Raw genomic sequence first — 21,137 nt, 5'->3', positions numbered from 1 at the left:
GCAAAACGACTTGTTCATGCCAGTGGTGACTTTAGAACGATCCAGCCCTTACAAGGAAAGAGTACTACGGGAACTCGGCAAGCGGGATTGCCAGAGACTAGAATACAAAGACGAAATGGGAGAAAAAGTACTGGCGGCCAAAGTATGCATGTTATCCTTTTCCTGGCCGTTGATATTCTGCATGTCGTGTTCTATTACCTAGATATTCCAGGCTCCCCTCTGTTTACCGAGATCTTTCCTACCGGGGGGAGGGGGGTAAATTAAATTTATAGTATAATCATTTTAAAATAATATTAATATTCTTTTAAAATATAAATATATTTTTAATATATTATTCAAAGTTTAATATATAAGTAAAAAAAGAGTTTAATTTTTATTAAAATTAAGTTTTCTTTTTTTATTTTTAACTTAACTATTTATTAGTTAATTTTTAATTTAATTATTATTATATATAAAGTTTATAAAGTTATAAAGTTAAGGAAATATAGAAATTTTAATTTTTTATTAACTTATAAAATTTAATATTAATAAATTTAAAGATTTTAATATAAGAATGGAAATTCACACACCTAAAATTAGAAAGTACACACCCTCCCTACTATTCAGCCAATTAAAGTATAAAACCTTAAAGTCCTTATAACTTCAATAAATAAATATTCTTTATAATTTTAAAGGCTATAAATAGGGTGGGTTAGTCCTTTAAGAACTTAAGTTATACCTACTAACCCTACTTATAACCCTTTACTATACTTTATACTTTAAGGCTCACCCCCTTCACCCTAGCCGACCTTTTTATAGAAAAAAAAGTCTATATAAAATACTTCTTAATTAGTAGATAGATGTGTACCTTCCGATTAAGAGTGTATAAATTTCTATTCTCTTTAATATAATATTAAAACTTAATATAATATTAACCCCTTAATAGATTTTATTTATAATAGTATTTTATTAGTTTTATACTAGTATTTAGTTATAATATCTAGATTTTATTTAAATGTTGATTTTTGATATGATTATATGCCTATGTTAGGGACCCCCCCTCCCCCTGGTAGGTTCTGTATACCGGCTCCGCTCCACACCCCGGCCCCTGGTGCTCTCTTCTGGCCGGACAGCTATGCCTGTATGCTCATTCCGAACGAGACGGCCGCCTAGGCAATGACGCGCTCTTACATGTGATTTCGGATCCAGGTCCATTTCCCATCCTAACGACCGAAGTGCGTTCGCTTGGTGCCGAGGTTTGACTGAGGCACGCGGATGGCTTGGCCTAAATGAAAGCCCTATGCTTGTGTTTTTACCAGCGGTCGAAATGGCTCATGCATGCAAGAGTTCGGAAACTGTAGACACGATGTCTGTTCCCGAAGGCGTGATACAGGTGGCTATGTAAGTGTCTACCTAGGTACCCATGGCAACCAACAGTCGGCCCGACAACTTGCTGCATGTGGCGACAGGCGTATTGTGTGAGTGATCTGCATTTGATCAAGAACTGGCCTAATTCGGTTGAAACGTTCCAAGGTTTTCCCCGTGAGTATCAGACGTTCTCTTTCCTTCTCTTCCAAGGTTCAGTTGGCCCCACCGACTCCTAACAAATAATTCATCCATCACTAGTAGTCCTGGTCAGAGTCTCCCCTGCTTTGTCTCCTTCTACTTTTAATGGGTTCTGGTACCTTAATCGGTATGAGTTCTTTTCCGTACCTAGGTACCTTTGAACCAAGTCTAACACGGATTGGGCAGCCCAGGGTCGCTGGCAATTGTGGGATAATCCCAATATGTACATTTTACTACTAGTAGTGATCAGTCAGAATATCCTGTAAGCCGTGCAGGTGCTACCTTATTGAAAAGATTAGGTCAGCTTATACCTTATAGTTGTTTTTGACGCTATCGGCGTTTTTTCACACTGCCTCTGTTGTTTTGATGCTGCCTTAAACATTTGGACACGTCAGTGCACGCTCCCTATGCGGTTGAAGAGGTGTCATAAAACTGAGAACATCCAAACTTGGGCCCTTGGGTGCTAGGCTAATAAGTGCACATCTATTGGCAACCATATATGTATCACCGTAGCTATCACTGGCGCATTATCTAGATTTACTATTACTAGTATTTACGTCAGGAGGACATCTGGAAGATTGGTGGATTCCCCAACAACCTTAGTTCCATCCCAGAACCTAAGTACCTAGATATCAGGTGGCATGAAGCCATGTTGATAGGTATCAACAGCGTCGTCTTACATTTTGTCTATCGTCCGAAGGTGAACATGCATATTTGCCTCGTGATGGGTAGAAAGCTTAACTACCCCAAGGTGACGGCATGGAATAGTTGGACTGGAGTGCTTCGAGAATCTTCAGGTTGTACAGAGCAGGGCTAACCCATGACGGGTAAATCACTAGCGCTGCCGGCGGATCGATTGTCACAAGATCTGGTTCATAATAAGCCTCGGCATGCAGCCACCGGAGCTGCCAAGTCATGTCTTGACCCCAAATGTTTGCGTGGGCAGTGGGTAAGTAACAGGCGATCTTAATCATCCCTAGTTGAGCTTCTTGGGACATGGGCACCCAATCGCATTGGAGTAGGACGAATCGCTTCGTTTTACCCTCCTAGAAACATCCCAACACCTGCCTGCGGGCCCGGAATGTAACCGAGTACCGTCTCATGTCTCTCCCAGTTTTTCCCATGTGGCCCTGAGTTGGGCAAGTGAAACGAGTGGTCGGTGCTCATGTGAGATTGACGCCAGTTAGTTCTTTCCGTACCGACGTCAATGAAATACCAGAGTGGCCGCTCCTGACTGAGGAACTTTTTCCACCCTAACCGCAATGCTGTTCATAACCCCACTCGGTTTTCTCAGCTGGGCATTTTGCGCAGTCTCTGTGGCCACCTTTAGGAAAGGCCATTTGACAGATCAACTACGCTTTGCTCCTCCTCCTCCTACAAGAGGGTGCACACAGGAGTCGGACCTCTGGATTTTCCCCACCTGGTTCGGCCGGCCCCCTCCAGTCCACCTCTCGCCAGTCTTCAAAAAAGTCGCCACATCCCAGGTCTACTGACATCACTCCAATATCGATCCACAATAAGGAGCACACCCCGCGGCACTATTAGCGATGGAGGACTACGACTTCATCATAATAGGTGCTGGTGCATCGGGCATAAACGCCGCCCACAAGGTCCAGACAGAATTTCCCAATGCCAAGTACACCATACTCGAGGCCCGGGACACGATTGGCGGCACTTGGGACTTCTTCAAATACCCCGGCCTCCGCTCTGATTCTTATCTCACGGGCTTTGGCTTCAGATGGCGGCCATGGAGCGAGGAGAAAGAAATTGCCGATGGGGCTACGATACAGAAATACCTCCAAGAATCTGTTGAGTATGCGGGTATCGACAAGCACATTCAGTTCGAGCACAGAGTCGTGGGTGCTCACTGGTCGTCGGCTGAGAACCGATGGACTGTCGAAGCAGAGGTGGGCGATGGCGAGGAGAGGAAAGAATTCCGAACCCAATATGTCCTCACATGCAGCGGATATTACGACTACAAGACACCCTTGCAAGCTGAAATTCCGGGGATATCAAACTTCAAAGGCACCGTTGTCCACCCTCAATTCTGGCCCGAAGATCTCGACTATTCTGGGAAGAAAGTGGTAATCATCGGCTCTGGTGCGACTACCATCACAATTCTGCCAGTACTTGCGAAAACAGCAGCGAAGGTTACAATGCTTCAACGGAGTCCGAGCTACGTGATGCCACTGCCATCGGCTCCGGGTCACATATTTGCGCTACGCAAGTTACTGCCGAAGAGAATGGCCGACACGATCAACTTCTGGAAGGATGTCCTCTTCCAGACGATCCTCAAGACTTTCTGTTTCACTTTCCCACAATTCGCAAGGAAGATGCTTATCAGGGCAATGGCAAGGGAGCTTAAGGGCTCAGGAATCCCCGTCGACCCGCACTTCACCCCGAGATACGCCCCATGGACGCAGCGGCTATGCGTTTGCCCAGACGGCGACTTCTACGACGCGCTGCGGGGCGGCAATTGTGAGGTAGTCACTGACCACATCGACACGGTGACTGAGTCCGGGATCAAGACCGAGTCAGGCAAGACCATCAACGCCGATATTATCGTCACGGCGACGGGACTCAAGCTCCTGATACTCGGCGGCGTCGACTGCACCGTCGACGGGCAGCACTTCAATATCGCGGAACGGTTTGCCTGGCGCAACTTCATGCTCGAGGGCGTACCCAACATGGCTATGGTCATCGGCTACACGGACATGAGCTGGACGCTGGGAAGCGACGCGTGCCTGCGGCTGCTGATGCGGGTCATCCACCACATGAGGAGGATAGGCGCTGTCGCCGTGAGGCCAGTTGTTCAGAACAGGGAGGCGATGAAGGCCGAGCCGATCATCAGCATGAAGTCCACTTATTTCGTGGTCGCGCAGGACAAGTTGCCGAGGAAGGCTGGGGTGGACCCCTGGAACGAGCGAAAGGGGTACATATCCGAGTCCTTGCTTGCGAAGTTCGGCACAATTGGGTCTATCGCAAAAGGACTACAGTTCACTGCGGGCCCTGGAGAGGGGAATGGTAATTGGAAGAAAGGGAGTGCAAACGGATCGGTGAATGGGATGTTGAACGGGATGAAGGCGAATGGTCGCACCAACGGGCACGTAAATGGTCGCGCAGCTGGGCATTCCAAGGTGGAATAATGGATTGTAGAGAGTTCGCAGCCTTCTAATGATGTTGAGCTGAAGCTATTGGAGCCTTTGTCCCCAAGAATTTGCCAGCCCTCGGGTCCCTGGGTACTTGCGTCTTCGCAAGGTGTGTGTCAACCCGTCTCATTGTATGAAAAGTTGGAGTCTATCGAGAGTCGTCTGGAGAAATTATGCTCGAAGCTCAGTAGAAACGCAGATTTCAACATTCCGTTCTTCTGAGGTCCATGACTTGTTAGATGTGAGTTTGCACCCGTACCCGTCCTTTTCTCCTCCTCAACCATGCTCATAGTCAGCCGCGTCCATACATCCCTAAATCATGAACACAATGCTAATGGTGTAGCGCCATGGTGTAGCGTGAGACGACTCGATGCGAAAGCATCTTTCAAAAAGCTGCCTGAAATATCTAGACTGACATCACATCATTGTGATCGACGGCAGACGTTTGCGGCGACGGACTAAGAATCGGTGTGGTGCCATCCTTTGTCATTTTCTGCTGAGAAACTTTATCCCGCGGGCCCTACACCTAATAGCTACCTGTATAGGTTCATGTCTACGATATCCTCATAACGATGATCTCGTAAGAGGAAAATCATCTGATTTCATTCCAGTGTCCTGATCTGGCAATTCACAATGTCGGCAGCCCAATTGCGTAGGGACCAGCGCTATTACGGGACGTGCTTCGACTTCTACAGGCGAGGTGAGGAGTTCGACCCGTCTGATGCACGAACCGCGGCGGCAATCCGAGCCTGGCGGGTACCCCAGGCAGTTATTGTAGACGCGTACAATGTAGCAAATAATCAGGCATTGAGAGCGACCAGAGCCGCCCGTATTCGAGACACTTTGTTCGATCGAGACGGCAGAACGCGATTCGATGTTGTACAGGTAGCGGCAAGACAAGACCTAAACGATATGGCGGCGGCCTTGACCGATTTACAACAGCTTAAGACTCAGTTCGGAAACAATCTTGAATGTAAGTAAATTTCCCCGGTGTGTTTGCCTTCTCGGTGCTGGAAGCTTGAGCTCATATTACCAATTAGTCGTGAAAACCCTGGGAATTGGTGGTACGTATATTGTCTCCGTTGCTAAATACTTTGTACTTTCGAGGAGATCGATATGGGACCAATTAGACGAAATTCAAAGTTTGTGAGCCAGCCGCTCACATGCTGATACAGGATTTGGGATTGCTTCTCTATGGCGGTGGAGGGACGCCAATGGCGTCAGACGTGGGCGATCAGTCGTTAAAACTTTGTTGGTCAATACAAACGATCCTGGAGACACGCGGGCTCAGGACTCGATGACTAGAGAGAGATCCAAAACCATAGTAAGTGAAGTTTGTCTGTTTCATGAACCTAACAACCTCGTGACACTGACTGTGCATCGCCGTGGCTGACTGTTTTCGGACCCAAGTAGGAACTGGCACGGGCAAGGCACATCATTCAGCGCTTCCACGTTGGAAATTTCCTGGGCCAACAGGGCCAGAACTTGGACAACGACCCAAGAATTCTGATCACTGAGTTTGCAAGAAGAGGCGACTTGCATTTCCTACTCAACAAAGTCGGCCGTTACGTCTTTCGGGAACGCAGCAGGCCTCAGCCACACTGGCAGAGTGGATATCACGTTGAGGACGACGATGAAAGGGTGCCCAAAGCGGTCGTTTGGAAGATTTTTGACGGCGGTAAGTGATTGCTGCTCACTTCATGTCCAATTCCTTATCCTTCCTGTGCACTCCTGACTTTTGTACCGCCTCTACGTTTGGTTCTTTTTAAAAAACATTCACATGTCAATAGGCCCCTCTATGAAGCTCACATTAATTACTAGTGCTCACGGCGTGCATCTCAATGGCATATCCACCAAGGTCGCAGGTTGGGCCAGCGATGAATAGCACGGCTGCCGAAATCGGCCCATTGATGGAGGAGCAGATTCCCGCGCCTGCTGCACATGTGAACAAGCGCGATATTGTTCATTTCGATATGGACCATCAGAACGTTTTCATGCTGGACGAAGAAGACCGTCGACCAATTCCTTTCTTCCAAGTGAGTTTCCCCCTTGCAGGTCTTGCAGGTCCCCTGAGACATTATACTTGTAAAAACTTGAAAGAAGGGAAGGCGTGATAAGAGTTGTTTATGGACTTTCATTGGCGCTTTTGGCGATCAAGAGAGAACTCATTCTCATCGAGACAGAGCCATTTTAAGTAGTATATTGGTGACATGTGTAAATGTATCACAGCTGACCAGGGAATCCTTAGGTAGCAGACTTCGGCCTCTCGCACACACCTGATGAGACCCGCAGCGACATCCCAAGAGCAGGCCCCCCATACAACATGGCGCAGAAAGTTGAGATCTGGGGCAATCGAGTTTTAGGAAAGGATGGTTGGAATGTACCGGTAAGTACTAAATCGAGAGTTGGATAATGGCGAAATTTCCGCCTTACAAATCTGTAGCAACAGTATTGACGCTAGGATGCAGGAGCAATTCACCACAGACTGGGACAAGGTGAGAGTACAGCAGGACCCATTCTCACAAGACTACCGAACAACCCCAATAAGCATAATTCTTGATCCCACCACTTCTGCTGGCAACTACAGTGACTGGTCAAATATTTGGCAAATGGGAATGGTGAGCATTAGTACAGGGCAAGTCACGAAACGACATGTTTGCTGACAACACGGAAAAGCTTATATTCTGCTGCATGACCGTCAGACTTCCTTACTTTCCACCTATGGCCGCGCAGGACGCACAGATCCAGAACATTTGGACGTATGGGAGCGAAGTTGAGCAGCAAATATACAGGGATGTATACGGAGATGGGCTCTGCGGGCTGGTGGCTAAGTGCCTAGCAGTCAGGCCCAGCGACCGGCCGACGCTTCAGGAGCTCCGCACAAGTTTAGACTTCCTAAAACCTGCTGGTTTGACTGATACCGACAGGGCTTGGGCGACGAGATTCTTCGGTCTCCCACCGGCTCCGAGAACGACACCGCTGGCGGAGGCTCTCGGCTGAAGTACGACAAACTGCTTCCGCTAACTTCAACATAGAGGGTTGGACAACATGCATACCCTAGGGTAGACAATATACTCAAATAAACTTTTTCTCCCTTCTCAACTTTATGTGTTGAGGTAAGCTGCAAGGTACTCACTAGGCAATTGACCCCTCAAACAGACCTTTCGAGACGCGTGCCTGAATGAATCCCGAGGTCGAGTTCCACAAGTGGTAACGCAAACCTTTGCCGCATTTTACAGAATCAAGTAATGATGAGTATTTGTCGTCAATGTAGAGCTTCCATGAGCAGATAAATTCACGACGGATGGATTTCTCAAAGCACAGGCGTTTTCAAATACTAATGTGTCTCAACCAAACAACCTTGGCTGGTGCCTTCTACAAAAGCAGTTCAAGGGTGCTTGCTGCTTGCCTACCTACGGCACAATCATGCAGGTCTCCCTCAGAGTCGATCTTGAAACCCTGGTTTTTCCTCGATTGTCTCCTGGCCTTCGTGCCGCCTTCGCGTTGCAGTACGACCCTCGGATGTGTGGACTCCTTGTTGGCCCCCATGTCACAGTCCGTGGGCTCCTGGCGCAACTGGGCTTCATCAAATTCCTATCTCAAATCAAAACATAAAAGCGATAAATAGAGCTCTATGTATGTACTGTGCTTAGCAATGCTGAGTCAAGTCTAATGTTGTCTTTTCTACTCCCCGGTCACCAGGCTGTGTTGGTGCTGCCCCTGGCATGTTTGCTTCCAAACATTTATTCAGTATGGTCTTCTGACCAAGTGATATTTTGGAATTTCACATTGGTTGGATCTATGAACATGCCATATGATAGCTTATCATACCATATGTCTGGTTTAACAAACCCGAGAATGTGCTCCATGTGCTTGAACTGAAGCCCACTGGATTCGATGTACCCTAGGGCTGACGAGCTTCCACAACCGAATGCCACAAAAAATGCATTAATCCGGTGCACCTTTCTAGCCACAGGTTGAGGCGATGGAAATGTTGCCTCATTGCCCCGCGCCGCCCAGCGCTGAGTGACATTGAATGCATCGAGGACGTTCCTCGGCCAAGCATGATAAGCACCTTTGATCACAGTACCAAATCGACCAAATGTATGGTTCTGGATGATTATTATCGTACATTCACCCGTCAAGCTTTCTTTCCTTGGTACTAATTTTGTGGTAGCAGTGATCTCTTGGGATATGGCCAGCACAGTTGAGAGCTCACGAAACCAATCGCACAGGGGAAAGACGATCAATCTAGGCACGAGGCATGATTTTCTCGATAAACGCTGACAGGAACAGGAATTTCGCTTGCGATAATGGCAATTACTATCGCTATGTCTCCATAGCACAGAAATTAAATAAAGTAGAATAAACGTTCACAGCATCTGAATCGACATGATTGCCACATTCCCACATTCCCAGTCCTAATGTTCCCAAATTTCCCGATGTTCCTGAGGTCATGGCACGCCGCCCTTTCTCCGCGATAAACTTGGTGGATTACACCGTTGTAGGTCAAAAGAAAAAAGGAACGCTGGCATGGAATGCCTCGTCAAGCCCGGGGCTTTTGAATAAATTCACAGCCCTTTAGCGGAATTGGCCACCACCGTTGCAGCGAGTCAGGGGGATGGAGCTCTGCTTCTTGATGCAGGCAGTAATGGCACCACCAACCCAGGAGACACCCTCGTAGGAGCCCTCCTCATGAGAGTCAGCCATAAAGGTACCGGTCTGCTTGAGAGAACCAGGGCAGCCCTGGAAAGTACGGCCGTACTTCCGGTTGGTCCAGGGGCGAGTGATAACAACACCGGTGTAGCCGTCATCGACAGTGCCGCGGATGAGGTAGCCCTGGGTGGTGGTCCAAGTCTTCGTGTAGTCAACCTTGAAGGTGGCGCCGAGGCTGGCCTCCAGCTTGCTGAAGTCATAGGAGCCACCAACTGTAATGCCGTTGGATATCGCGTAGGACTTGGAAATGGTGATGTCGATACCCTTGCTGCCGACACCGATGACGACGGGGGACATCTGCACGTCCCAGTCGACGAAGCGTTGCTGCGTGTCGACAACGTACTGGAAGTCGGACTCGCAGCCACGCTTTCCGAGGTCGAGGTCAGTGTGGTTGACAGGAGTTTCAGCAAGGCCCTCGCCAGACTTGATGAAGTCCCAGTCAATCTCAGGAGTCTCGGCGGCGATGCCCTCAGCCTTCAGGAGAAGTTTCCAGGTAGCGTCCGTAATAATGGCAGCTAGATCGCACGTGGGAAATCAGCAAGACTGAATACCAGAGACCTTTCAAGGCTAACTCACTGCGGCCACCGGCTCCAAAAACAATCATCTCTCCATTGCGGAGGTCTCGGTCGATGGACTCGGTACCGTTGAGGCTATCGAGGGCGACATCGCGCTCGTCGATAATGGGGGCCGGAGCGGCGCTGACTGCAGCAGCGACGGCCGAGATGAGGGTGAGCAGGCGAACAGAGACCATTTTGACCAGGAAGACCAGAGTATATAAGCAGAGGAGAATGGGTAGTTGAGGATGAGGGATGACTTCAGGAGAACTAGATCCCATCCAGTGGAAATCTAGAGGGCCTTTATACAACACGGAAGAGCACCTCAACTTGTTGTTTTCCAAGTCATGAGACAACTGGTTTCGCTTCTATTCCGTATAGGTCCGAGGAGATACATGGCGCCTTCATACTGTGGGTCATGAGATAAGCTTGAACAATCACGTCAATGATCAGCATCTTGGCACTCCCTCTCGAGCCCCCTTCTCTAATCTGAGCCTTTGGCGATGCTACATTCTTCATCCAACGATAGGTGACTAGACGAGCACCTTACCGGCAAGCACCAATGCAATGTTCCCGCACAATGGCCCACTCCGAACCTTGTCATTGGGTGGGCCAACATAGGCAGATTTGGGGTCCGTACCCAGTACATTCAGGGGTATCCGTTCTTTATTCTGGGGTGATATCTAAAAAAAGGCATTCAAGAGAACCTGTGTGGCATGTTGTCATTGTGATTCGACCCAGGAAGTTGTCCTCCAGTTTGTGTCACCGTTCTGAACTTCTGAATTGACGTTAGCGGCCCCATCAATTGATACCACACGACTCAGCGAACGTCACGGGAAGACTGAGCGGTCGGTCAACTTCCCCCAGATAAAGGATTCGCAAATTTCCAGCGAAACAGCATGTCGAAAAAAACATCCGCAAAAGGCACTAAGATTGCGGAGTGCGACGTCGTGAGGGATAAGTAAAATGATACATCGTATCTAAAAGACTGTGCACACCTCAATGGTGAGGAAACAGTACAAGTTTGTTACGAGATATCATTATCAACAAGCTCAGCCTTCAACTTCTTGGTCTGACATGTGCACTTCTTGTTTCTCAAGTCGAAGATTTAATTGTATTGGCCTCCCATCCATTTCAACTCATCTCTAGCCACCTGCGAAATCATCTTTCCAACCTCACTCATTCCTCTTGACTCTATTTTTCGTCTTCATCCAGTACACGGCTTTTCCCCCCAACATTCAACCAAGATGCAGATCTCCACGCTCGCTACCATGGCGGTTCTGACCACCGTGTATGTTATCGCCTCCACATGATCTTCATTAACGCCCACCAGCATACTGACCCGACGACAGTGCGTTTGCAAAGCTCCACAGCGCGGCTGTCTGCGTCCAGAACAGATCTTACGGCAGCACTGGCAACGGCACGCCTTATGGTCTAGCCTACGGCTCCTACACGCAGTACGAGATCGACGCTGCGGCTACCAAGTGCGCCTGCACCATGTACAAGGCCCGTAACACTGGCAACGAACAATGGGACAAGTGCCCTGATTGCACCTTCGATGGTCTCCAGTGCATTTCCAACGGCTGGCACATTGGTGGCGATGAGGTACGTCGTAGCCCAACTTTCTGTGAAGCAGGATGAATCGCTGATTAATGCTTTGTTCCAGTTCGACTACTACTGCGAGGAGAAGTGCGGCGCCGAAGGATCCGAGGCCAACTAATGGGTTAGATACTGGGGTCGGAAATGATCATGATTAGAGTTCGAATGGCTTTGAGTACCCGTACTTGACAGTATCGTAGTGCAACTTGGTGTACCTAGGTAGTTTTCTTCTAGACATACTTCCTGTCACATTTACTGGGACGGCATAATCGATTTTAATTCAAATGCACTTCTTTCTCTGTTTATCGGGCCTTTGTTGTATTTCGTATCGGGGCATGCCCAATAATTCTTCATCAGAGCCTACGCAGGAGGCGAAGGGCGTGCAGAAGACCCTGTAATTCCACGCGACCTCAAATCCTGTCGTCAAACAAGCTTTCGTTCGGCAAGTCCCGAGCTGATGCGTGGTCGTACCTGCTCGAATTTACAGGGATCTGCATGCCGCCGCGGCCAGTCCACGCCACCGACGCTCAGCGTGGGGCACCCGTGGGGTCGGGAGTCTAGATCACAGCAGAACAAGCTTCGAAGCTGCTCCCCGTCGTTAATCTCGCCCACGTGGTCATCTGCAAACTTGTCTTGGCACAATCAAGCGAGATGGGATCTCCTCAAATGTTAACAATAGTTGAGCGGAGTCCACTGACAATGACTCAGCGTCGGGATTGCCGGTGCCCGGTCATGTACCTTTGGGTGTAAACGGGGAAGAAAGACACATCCCCAAGCTCACTAGTCATGGCACTGCGGTGAGGGATTTGGGTGTGGATCTGATCCATCGGTTTGCTGCGACGATCCCCCTCGCCTGATAACTCAATACGAACGACCGGCTAACGTCTGATACACGGCATTCAACTTTTCCAATCACGCGTGCAGTGTTCCTAAGTAAAAACGCTATGAACTCCCGAGAATCTCACTGCCCTTGGAATAATACTCGGGGTCTACCCATTCCTGTATTGAGTATCTGAGAGAGCCCATATTTCAGATAGCCAGATAAATACCTAACTGATGCTCCAAAATGGCAAAGTGGTGTTGTGTATGCTCGAATGGAATTACCAAAACGGGACACATGCCAGAGGGCAGGGCTTTGAGGCTCGATATAGATGCTGTAGCCCAAGAGCCTGAGGTGGAGACAACCAAGCTTTTCAGGGGGGCTTGGATCAACGATCTCGCTGAACTCAATCTATCCATCTGAACTTAATCAAGAAAACAATGAACCTGTCAGCCTGAGTCATGCCGGTACAGAAGTGGCTAGGCACCTGCTCATTGATGCCTGTCCCCTGAGAGAACAGGATGAGTACCGCGTGGAGCCGTCTGCCCAGTGAGGTTAAACTTAACTTTAAAACGTTAAACACGTGCAGGTGTAAATTCAAGCTGCCGTACAGAGAATCTCGTAAATGGTCACGATTCGTTCATATTGTTACGTAATGGAAATATTGTTACAGAACAGGCCATTTGGCTCAGAACTAATAACAGGAATGAAAACAGTCGGTGGCTCGCTTCAAGAAGCCCCGAGGACGATGTCCCTCTTGCAGTTGGGAACCAGATGGCTACCTCGTACCAAGATTTGCCAGAAACTCATGTTAGAGAGAGTCTCTAACATTTTTTCGTTTTTTTTTTTTTTTTTCGTTGGTAAAGAGCAATGATTGTGGCTCAGGTAGCGTTTGCACAAGGATGAGAATGCTTGGGAATACTTACACAAGGTGTTTTCTTTTCTTCTTGAGTCAGTGAGCATCAATCTCAGAGTCATATCCATTAGCTTTGAAGACGTGCAATGATTGGTATTTTAATGTGAATCCGATCACAAGGTAAAGCTTTATTTCAAACCCTACCATTAGCTACTACTGCAGAGCACTTAAGTGTTCCTGCTCCGAACTCCGGCGAGGTCGCAGTCCTGGAGCTCAGTTGGCTGCATCGAGCGTGTTCATTTTTGGTATGTTGAATCTTCATGATGCTTGTTCAAGTCTATCTAGGTATCCGTGCGTGATCCAGAAGGATGCAGACAAGTGTGCGTTCCTAACACTCAAGTGCTATCGGTTGCCGCAGTGATAGCTGTCGCCAAAACGGTGATGATGCAGGACCTGCGTATTCCGCGGTGGTCTAATACTATATTTGCCTGCGTTTCTGGGCTTGAGTCTGTGGTACAGGTGGCTCTAAAAATATTTTTGTATTCAGCGATTTCATAAGAGCGGACATCTGGACAGCAAGAGATGGTATTGGAATCGATGACGGAAATGGCTCCCAAATTGGGGATGTAGGTACCTACTACCTAGGTACATAGTTAGTAGGTATAGGCAAGGCCTTTGTCCTGCCTGTCATACAAGGCAACCCCAATTGGAGCTGCGGAGGTGTACATATGGGCAAATGAGTCACGGCGGATGCATGGAATGTACTACTATGCCGTCGCAGCGATTTAAAATCGCCACTAGGGCCTCAGTGGTATCTTTCAGGCTATGTTAGAAATTTCTGGTGTTAGGGGCAGTGCGTATAATACAATTATTGGATAACCGTAGGATAACTGCGATTAATGGCTAAGTTACCGTAAATCACTGAAAGTCAGACGAGGCAAGTGTTGAATCTCACACACCTGGTTCCGTTGTAAATCAATCTGACATGGAACGTCGCGTGCAGTGCCTTAATACAATGATGAACGACCATAGGTCCAGCCGTTCTGAAAAGAAAAGCAAAATGCATCTTGAACAATCTATAACCGTTCATATTTTGAACCGTCGGCTAAGTCGGTGGACCGGTCTACACACAACCCCACCAACGCACATCATTTCTTGTATATATAATATATTATTATTAATTCTACATAAATTCTAAAAATCTATATTAAATACATAATATTAGTTTATATTAATTATATATAATAAATTCAAAGTTATTTTATAAGTATTAATATTAATAATATTAAATTAAATAATATAAGATTTATATTTTAATTAATAATTAAATATATTAAAATAGTTTATAAAAATAAATTACTTTATTTAAATCTTTATATTCTATTTATATTTAAAAATACTTTATATATAAAAAAAAAATACGTTAATATTTTTAAAAGAATTATTAAAACTAGAAATTTCTTTTAAAAGTTTCTTTACTAAATATAAGAAAGATTTTTATAAACTTAAAATTATTATAAGAAAATACTTATTAATAATATATAGACTAGACTATTTATATTTTTAGTTCTACTACTAAGTTAGAAGTAAATAAGTAGGGTACTAAAGGGACGAAATATAATATATGTTTTAAAGATTAGCTTATTAATAATATATACTATTTATTATATATAGAAAATCTATTAAAATTTAAAATTTAAAATTTAAAACGTTTCTATTTATAGAAAGTTAATAGAATTAATTATTAAGAATTTAAGAAAAGTAGGATAAATTCCCTACTTTTATTTTTCTTAAATCTTTAATAATTAATTCTAATAAATTCTTATAAATAAAAGTATTTAAAATATAGATAAATATTATAATAATATATAGTTTTATAATAGAAATTAATAATTATTATATGTAATAAAAATTAAAATTAAAATTTAATATCTTAATTAATTTCTTAATTAATTATTAATTATTTAATTAAAAAAGAAAATATTAAAATTTAATAATTTATTTTTAATTTATAATAATATTTATTAGTTATTTAATTTTTTTCTATAATAAATAAAAAATCTAGTATTTAATATTAGTAAATTTATTATTATAAGATTTTTATAGAGTTAAATAAAGTATATTAAAAATAGACCTTTTTAGTGGGAAATATGTATGCGTTAGTAGGGATGTATGTAGACCGGTCCACCGACTTATTTTAGGGATCACAATAGAGCATTTACCTGGGTTGCAAGTGCCGGATGATTGTAAAGACGGAGAAGCTCAGCCACGTGTTTGACGAAGTCCACCAGGTAGCAGACGTTTGCGGCGATGGATCGGGATTTCAAACACACATTCCTTTGTCTACACAATTGCAAATACTGGGACTCACCGTCACCAAAGGCCTCATTTACTAATAGCGGCATAACCATAATTTTCTCTCGTGATTCAGGATTCGCTTCTAACAATTATGCCTTGTGAATGCGTTTAAGTGACTAGGCTAATATTATCATGGATCAGAACCAGGTGCAGCTGGTCGCTCTACTTAGAAGCCAGAAATCAAGTGGCGTACGGTTCGAGTGCTACAGACAGGGTGAAACCTTCAATATAAGAAATCCGAGAATTCAAGAACGAATAAGGAATCGCCCCGTACCACTGCAGCAATATCAAATAACAACAGCATATGATACAGCCAGCAACAATACTTTACTCTGGGACAGACTCTACCGCCAGATCATCCAAGAGGAGTTCAATTTAGTAGAGAACCCCACCCCTAATATTCGAGACATCGCAGAACTCAGGGATCCAAATGATCTCAACCAGGCCCTTGCCAATTTTAGAAACCTGCAGAGAGACCATGGAAACCGACTCAAATGTCAGTAATCATTCTAGTTATGTGTGAAGCCTTTTTTCTCGGAGTCATAAATTAATGAGTTCTCTCACAGTCATCAAAACTCTCGGTATGGGTGGTGCGTAATATCTAGAAATGAGGTGTAATACCTGATCCTTCATACCTCAAGATGCACTATTCAATTTGATCATGACTACTCCCGAAAGCTCAAGTCTCACGAAATTGACACTGACGTCGAAATGCAGGACAGGGGATTGCCACTTTATGGGAGTGGAGGGCTTCTGGTGCTCCCGACAGGATCAAGAGATCAGTGATCAAATGGGCAATACCGAATATTTCGAACCCTAACAATAATCGGGCCCAAGCTGCACTGACAAGAGAAAAAAGCGTCCTTATCGTGAGTTGAGACACACTGTCATATACCCAGTTCAGTCCATCCATAGCACTCTATGCACACTTCCGGCGTCGGTCATAAGACTCGCTGACGACTCTTCCCCCCTTTCCCCCTTTAGGACTTGGGCCGAGCAGAGCACATCGTACAACGCTTCTCTCTTCAAAACTTCTTCGGCCCCGCGATAGGATCTCCTGTTGACAACGACCCGACGACGATAATTACAGAAGAGGCTAAAAGAGGCGATTTATACTCGTTCCTTTGTAAGGTTGGTCGCTATATCTTTAGAGAGGATACCCGCCCGCGCCGAACGACGGCAAATCCATTCAGGGTTGAGCCCAGAGAAGAACTCATACCTAGGGCCGTTGTTTGGCAAATATTTCACTGCCGTGAGTCTTGGCTGCATTTCAACCCTTCGTGTTCATGTTTCCCTTTTTCTCTAAATTAACCCTTATACCTTTCCCCTGCCCAGGCTCGGATGGATTAGTACTGACGCATCAGATCTTTAGTGGCCATGGCGGCCATATCAATGACATATCCTCCAAGACAACAAGCACCTCCACAAATAACTTCCGTCCACCCTGAATTTGGCGGGCTGCTGAATGAGGATCTTCCGTATGCAAATCTCCCTTCCTCTGCTCCTCTTCCATCATCTTTTTGGGTGTTCCGGGTTACGTTATCTTCGAAGCTCGTGGCAGGTAGTTAACAGACACCAGAGTGCCAGGCAATCCAGGAAATTATAGACATGACCTTGTTCATTTCGATCTCGAACCACAAAACGTCCTCGTATTCGATCCAAATGATGCGCATCGGGGGATTCCTGTTTTCAAAGTAAGTGCTCTATCGTCTCTTGCCTTGACTCTCAACATCTCGGCACTACCATCCGACACCATTGGTTGGGCGACAGTCAACTCCGCATTCCACGTACACCCCAGCGCCGTGAAAGAAGACTAAATGTAGATGATGGCAGGCAGCGGACTTTGGTCTGGCGATCACAGCGAACCAGACTAGAGGAGGACCTTCAAATACTATGCAGACACTACTGAATAGACCGCCTTACAGTGCACTCGATGCATTCGAACTTTGGAGAACACGGGTTCGTGGGAAGGATAGCTATTTTTTGCCGGTAAGCTGCTAGAAGGTTGTCAGGCAGAGTGGTCGTCAAGTCCGCTCCATGGATCACGGAGATGCCTAATCATTCTCGGATATAGGAGCAATTCACGTCGGAATGGGACAGAGTCAGCCAGTACACAGACCCGTTTACCGGCCCCCCGGTGATAAGTGAAATCTTTAACCGCAACACAGTTGCCGGTCACTATGGAGAATGGTCGAATGTGTGGCAGATAGGCATGGTAGGTTACAGGCGTGGAATCTTGTGATGCCACAGCCTTGAGCCACTTGCTAACCAGAATACAATCTAGATCGTATGGTGTTGCATGACGTGTCAAAACCCTTTGAAACCCGTCATGGCCGTGCCTGGGGATCGCGAAGCTGGTACCCGGTGGACTTATGGGCATCCTATCAAGTCGATTCGCTATACAAGCCAATATGGCAACGACCTTTGCGACCTGGTGTCTCGGTGTCTGTCCGTTCTTCCTTCTGACCGGCCGACGATTCGGCAGCTAAGGGACCAGTTGAATAACCTGCGACCGCCTCACATAACCGCTGCAGACCGAGCCTGGCTTACGCGGTTTACTAGTCATCCTTCACGGCCCAGCGCAAGACCTTTGGATAGGGCATTCTTCTAGCGCATCTCGACACGTGCTTCTACAAGTCGGATCAGACCAATTGTCGGGATAAAGCTTTCAGTAAAAGCCTGACTATCAGCAGACAATGATTCTCTATACATGTCCGGGAGCCTCAGGTCTTGGTTCAGCACCTGGGCAGTGCCTACGGGTTGTATTAGTAGGACGGTCATGAATATACGTACTCCATCCTCCTAGCCTTCAAAATTGTCTGTGCGGCACGAGGCTGAGGCCATGTTCCCACGTATTCTATGCTCTCTGCACTGTTATTAGCATTGAGTTTTCTTTTTCTTTTTTTTAAGAAAATAGATAAACATTGCCAGTGGGTCTTGGACGTTTACCACTGTATGAAGGCACCACATACGTTTTATATGTACGGGGATTAGAAATGAAACCACGCTAATTACCGCAGGTTCGAAGCTCGTCGTAGAAAGAGTCCCCGTTGTTAGATGTGCACTATAATCTTCTTCAGCTAGAGGCAACCTTGGAAGTTATTGAATTCAATCTATGGCCCTGTGGACATACTGTTGTTATCAACCAAACTCCAGCGCTGCTCACTTCCAGAACTCCGGCCATCGCTCGGGCGTATCATTTGAACCCAACAGAGCCTGTGAACGCAAAGCCATTCCAGACATTCATACTTCCTCCTTGCTCCGCTGTCCAACGACGCCGCCTCCACCATCACAAGCCCTCTCCCCCATGTCCCTCTGCTCCTCAACCCGTCGCTCCATCTCCAGCTTCCTATCCCGCAGCGCGATGCAGAACCTCGACCCGGCACGGATCCTCTCGCCCTTCCATATGAAGATGAAGGGGATGATGCACACCAGACAGCTGAGCCCGCCGAGCAGGGAGCACGCCCCCGAGATGCCGAGGCGCCGGAACATGGGCGTGCAGGCGAACGGGAGGACGGTGCCGAGGACGGATCGGGTGCACGAGGCTGCCGCGTTGGCGGACGCGGCGAAGATCTCGTAGGCGTCGGTGATGTAGTTGAGCTGCATCAGATGTGAAAGTCAGCCAGCCAGCCACGTAAGAACATTAATCATAGCGGCGCATGAGTGGGAGACAGTACACATACCAATGCCATGAATATCAGCTGGAAACCCATGCCGAACGGTATACCAGCCAACATGGGCACCCAGAACGGGACGTCCTGCCTGCTCGCCCACCCAAGCCAGAACAGGCTGATGACAAACAGCGGCCCGCCGATACAGGCGAGCGGGACCCGGCGGTACTCCTCCTTCCTGGTCCACGGCCTCCCCTCGCGCTGCGCCTTCTCGAGAAACGCGTCCCACCCGAAGAACACGGGCAGCGCGCAGATGGCGCCGGCCCCGATGGGGAGGAAGCAGAGCCCCTCGGCGCCGGGGCTCAGCCCGTAGACGCCCTGGAAGATGATCGGGTACGCCTGGAAGGTCATGTAGAAGATGCCGTAGCACAGCGCGAGGTAGAAGCACGTCGCCGAGACTATCAGCTCGAAGAATAGCATTCGTACGGGGCGGGTGAGGACGCGCACGGCGAGCTGGCGCAGGTCCGCGGCCTCGAGCTCGTGCGGCGCGACGACGTTGGCCTTTGGGTCCTGCTTGCGGATCTTGCGGGCCCGCCGGACCAGGAGGATGGGCCCGTACGTCTCTGGGAATAGTATCAGCGGGATCAGGGACAGCCCTGCGTAGATGAGGCCGATCCAAAAGGTCCATCGCCAACCGATTCTGGGAGAGCAGAAGCCGGATATGATTGGTGCGAAGAGCGGGCCGAAGACGGTGGCCTGGTCACAGAGGTCAAGGCTGTCAGCGAGGGCCGGAAGGCTCCAATTCGGCTGCCGGTACTGGGTCACAGAAGGAATAGGGCTTACTGCAAAGAAGGACGACATTGCTCGTCCCCGCGTGCGATAGTCGCCGTAGACGTCTGCCATGATGCCTGCTACGAGCGCAATAGGGGCACTGGCGAAGATGCCGACCAGCAGCCTGAAGACGAGGAAGGCTGGCCAGTTTGGCGCAAGTGCGCAAGCCAGTGTCCACAGGCAGAACATGACAAAGGTCCCGACGATAAGGTACCGCCGACCGAACTGCTCGGACAATGGTGCCCACACTATTGGGCCTGACGATCGAAAAGGTTAGATGACAATCTTCAACCATCGCAGAACCGGGCTTAATTTACCGAAGATATATCCTACAGGAAAGTTTCCAGTCAGCGCCACAGTCAAGTACACACCAATGGACACTACATATCCAGTTCTTAGAACATACCGACAAGGAAGATGGCAATAGGTAATGTGCTTTGCATTTGTGAGGTGACCCCCCACTCCCTCGTGAAATATGGAATGGCGTTGCTCGGTAGGGCGCTGCCCATCGTCGAGTTGACCACTGTCACCATGCTCGTGAAAACTATAAAAGCTTTCCTTCCCTGCGGCTCTTGTAAGTTCCTGCATTATGACTACAGAAGAAGACGGCGGCTTACCTTGGACCAGTTGTATGGGTTCTCGGGGTCGTTAGGCTCGAAAGCTATAATGCTCCGGTCATCACGGCCGGATGATATTGACCCATGATTATGTTGCGCAACATTATTGTCTGCTTCTTCCTCGCGATACCGAGATCTCGCGTCCTCATCGCCAGTCACACTAACGAACCGTTGTAGACGGCTTTCACCACCTTGAAACTGTTAGTCGGATTATTCACAAGACCAGCCCACTGCTTTAGGCAGCGTGACTACTTACGGCTGAGAGGACTGGCTTGGGAACCGGCGTCTTCGTTGCTGTTATTGCAATGCATTGTGCTGGTGCAAGCCAGGGACGGACGGCGTAGACGAGATGCGAGCTCCTTAATTGGTATCATGCAGTATCGGCGAATGTTATATGTGATATAGGGGGCGTCGGACCCATTTCAACGCATGAAGCAGGGGGCAAACACTACAAATCGAAATGTGGGCGGCGGAAAATGCC

The 21,137-nt window shown here is 47.4% G+C and overlaps 5 protein-coding genes across 5 annotated transcripts; 3 read left to right on the top strand and 2 right to left on the bottom strand.

Moving 5' to 3' along the window:
• Nucleotides 1-3,092: 3,092 nt before the first annotated feature.
• Nucleotides 3,093-4,691, top strand: KVR01_007242 (uncharacterized protein; the record flags this gene model as incomplete). Its single annotated transcript, XM_044788360.1, has 1 exon — nucleotides 3,093-4,691. One exon carries the CDS (start codon nucleotides 3,093-3,095, stop codon nucleotides 4,689-4,691), a length of 1,599 nt encoding a protein of 532 aa, XP_044643495.1.
• A 1,844-nt stretch (nucleotides 4,692-6,535) lies between these two features.
• Nucleotides 6,536-7,694, top strand: KVR01_007371 (uncharacterized protein; the record flags this gene model as incomplete). The annotated part of the gene is made up of 4 exons (XM_044782257.1): nucleotides 6,536-6,730; nucleotides 6,943-7,080; nucleotides 7,163-7,189; nucleotides 7,428-7,694. The coding sequence occupies 4 exons, from the start codon at nucleotides 6,536-6,538 to the stop codon at nucleotides 7,692-7,694; spliced, it is 627 nt and encodes a 208-aa protein (XP_044643624.1).
• A 1,581-nt stretch (nucleotides 7,695-9,275) lies between these two features.
• On the bottom strand, nucleotides 9,276-9,707 carry KVR01_007332 (uncharacterized protein; the record flags this gene model as incomplete). The annotated part of the gene is made up of 1 exon (XM_044792821.1): nucleotides 9,276-9,707. One exon carries the CDS (start codon nucleotides 9,705-9,707, stop codon nucleotides 9,276-9,278), a length of 432 nt encoding a protein of 143 aa, XP_044643585.1.
• Nucleotides 9,708-9,873: 166 nt separating this feature from the next.
• On the top strand, nucleotides 9,874-11,684 carry KVR01_007136 (uncharacterized protein; the record flags this gene model as incomplete). Its single annotated transcript, XM_044781335.1, has 3 exons — nucleotides 9,874-9,908; nucleotides 11,317-11,569; nucleotides 11,631-11,684. The coding sequence occupies 3 exons, from the start codon at nucleotides 9,874-9,876 to the stop codon at nucleotides 11,682-11,684; spliced, it is 342 nt and encodes a 113-aa protein (XP_044643389.1).
• A 7,156-nt stretch (nucleotides 11,685-18,840) lies between these two features.
• On the bottom strand, nucleotides 18,841-20,572 carry KVR01_007370 (uncharacterized protein; the record flags this gene model as incomplete). The annotated part of the gene is made up of 4 exons (XM_044781453.1): nucleotides 18,841-19,197; nucleotides 19,281-19,964; nucleotides 20,052-20,296; nucleotides 20,446-20,572. 4 exons carry the CDS (start codon nucleotides 20,570-20,572, stop codon nucleotides 18,841-18,843), a joined length of 1,413 nt encoding a protein of 470 aa, XP_044643623.1.
• Nucleotides 20,573-21,137: the final 565 nt, after the last annotated feature.

This window comes from Diaporthe batatas (assembly GCF_019321695.1).
Source record: "Diaporthe batatas strain CRI 302-4 chromosome Unknown Contig00008, whole genome shotgun sequence".
Taxonomy (NCBI): domain Eukaryota; kingdom Fungi; phylum Ascomycota; class Sordariomycetes; order Diaporthales; family Diaporthaceae; genus Diaporthe; species Diaporthe batatas.
Note: the sequence above shows the minus strand (reverse complement) of the source record. Positions and strands in the feature narration are given on the sequence as shown.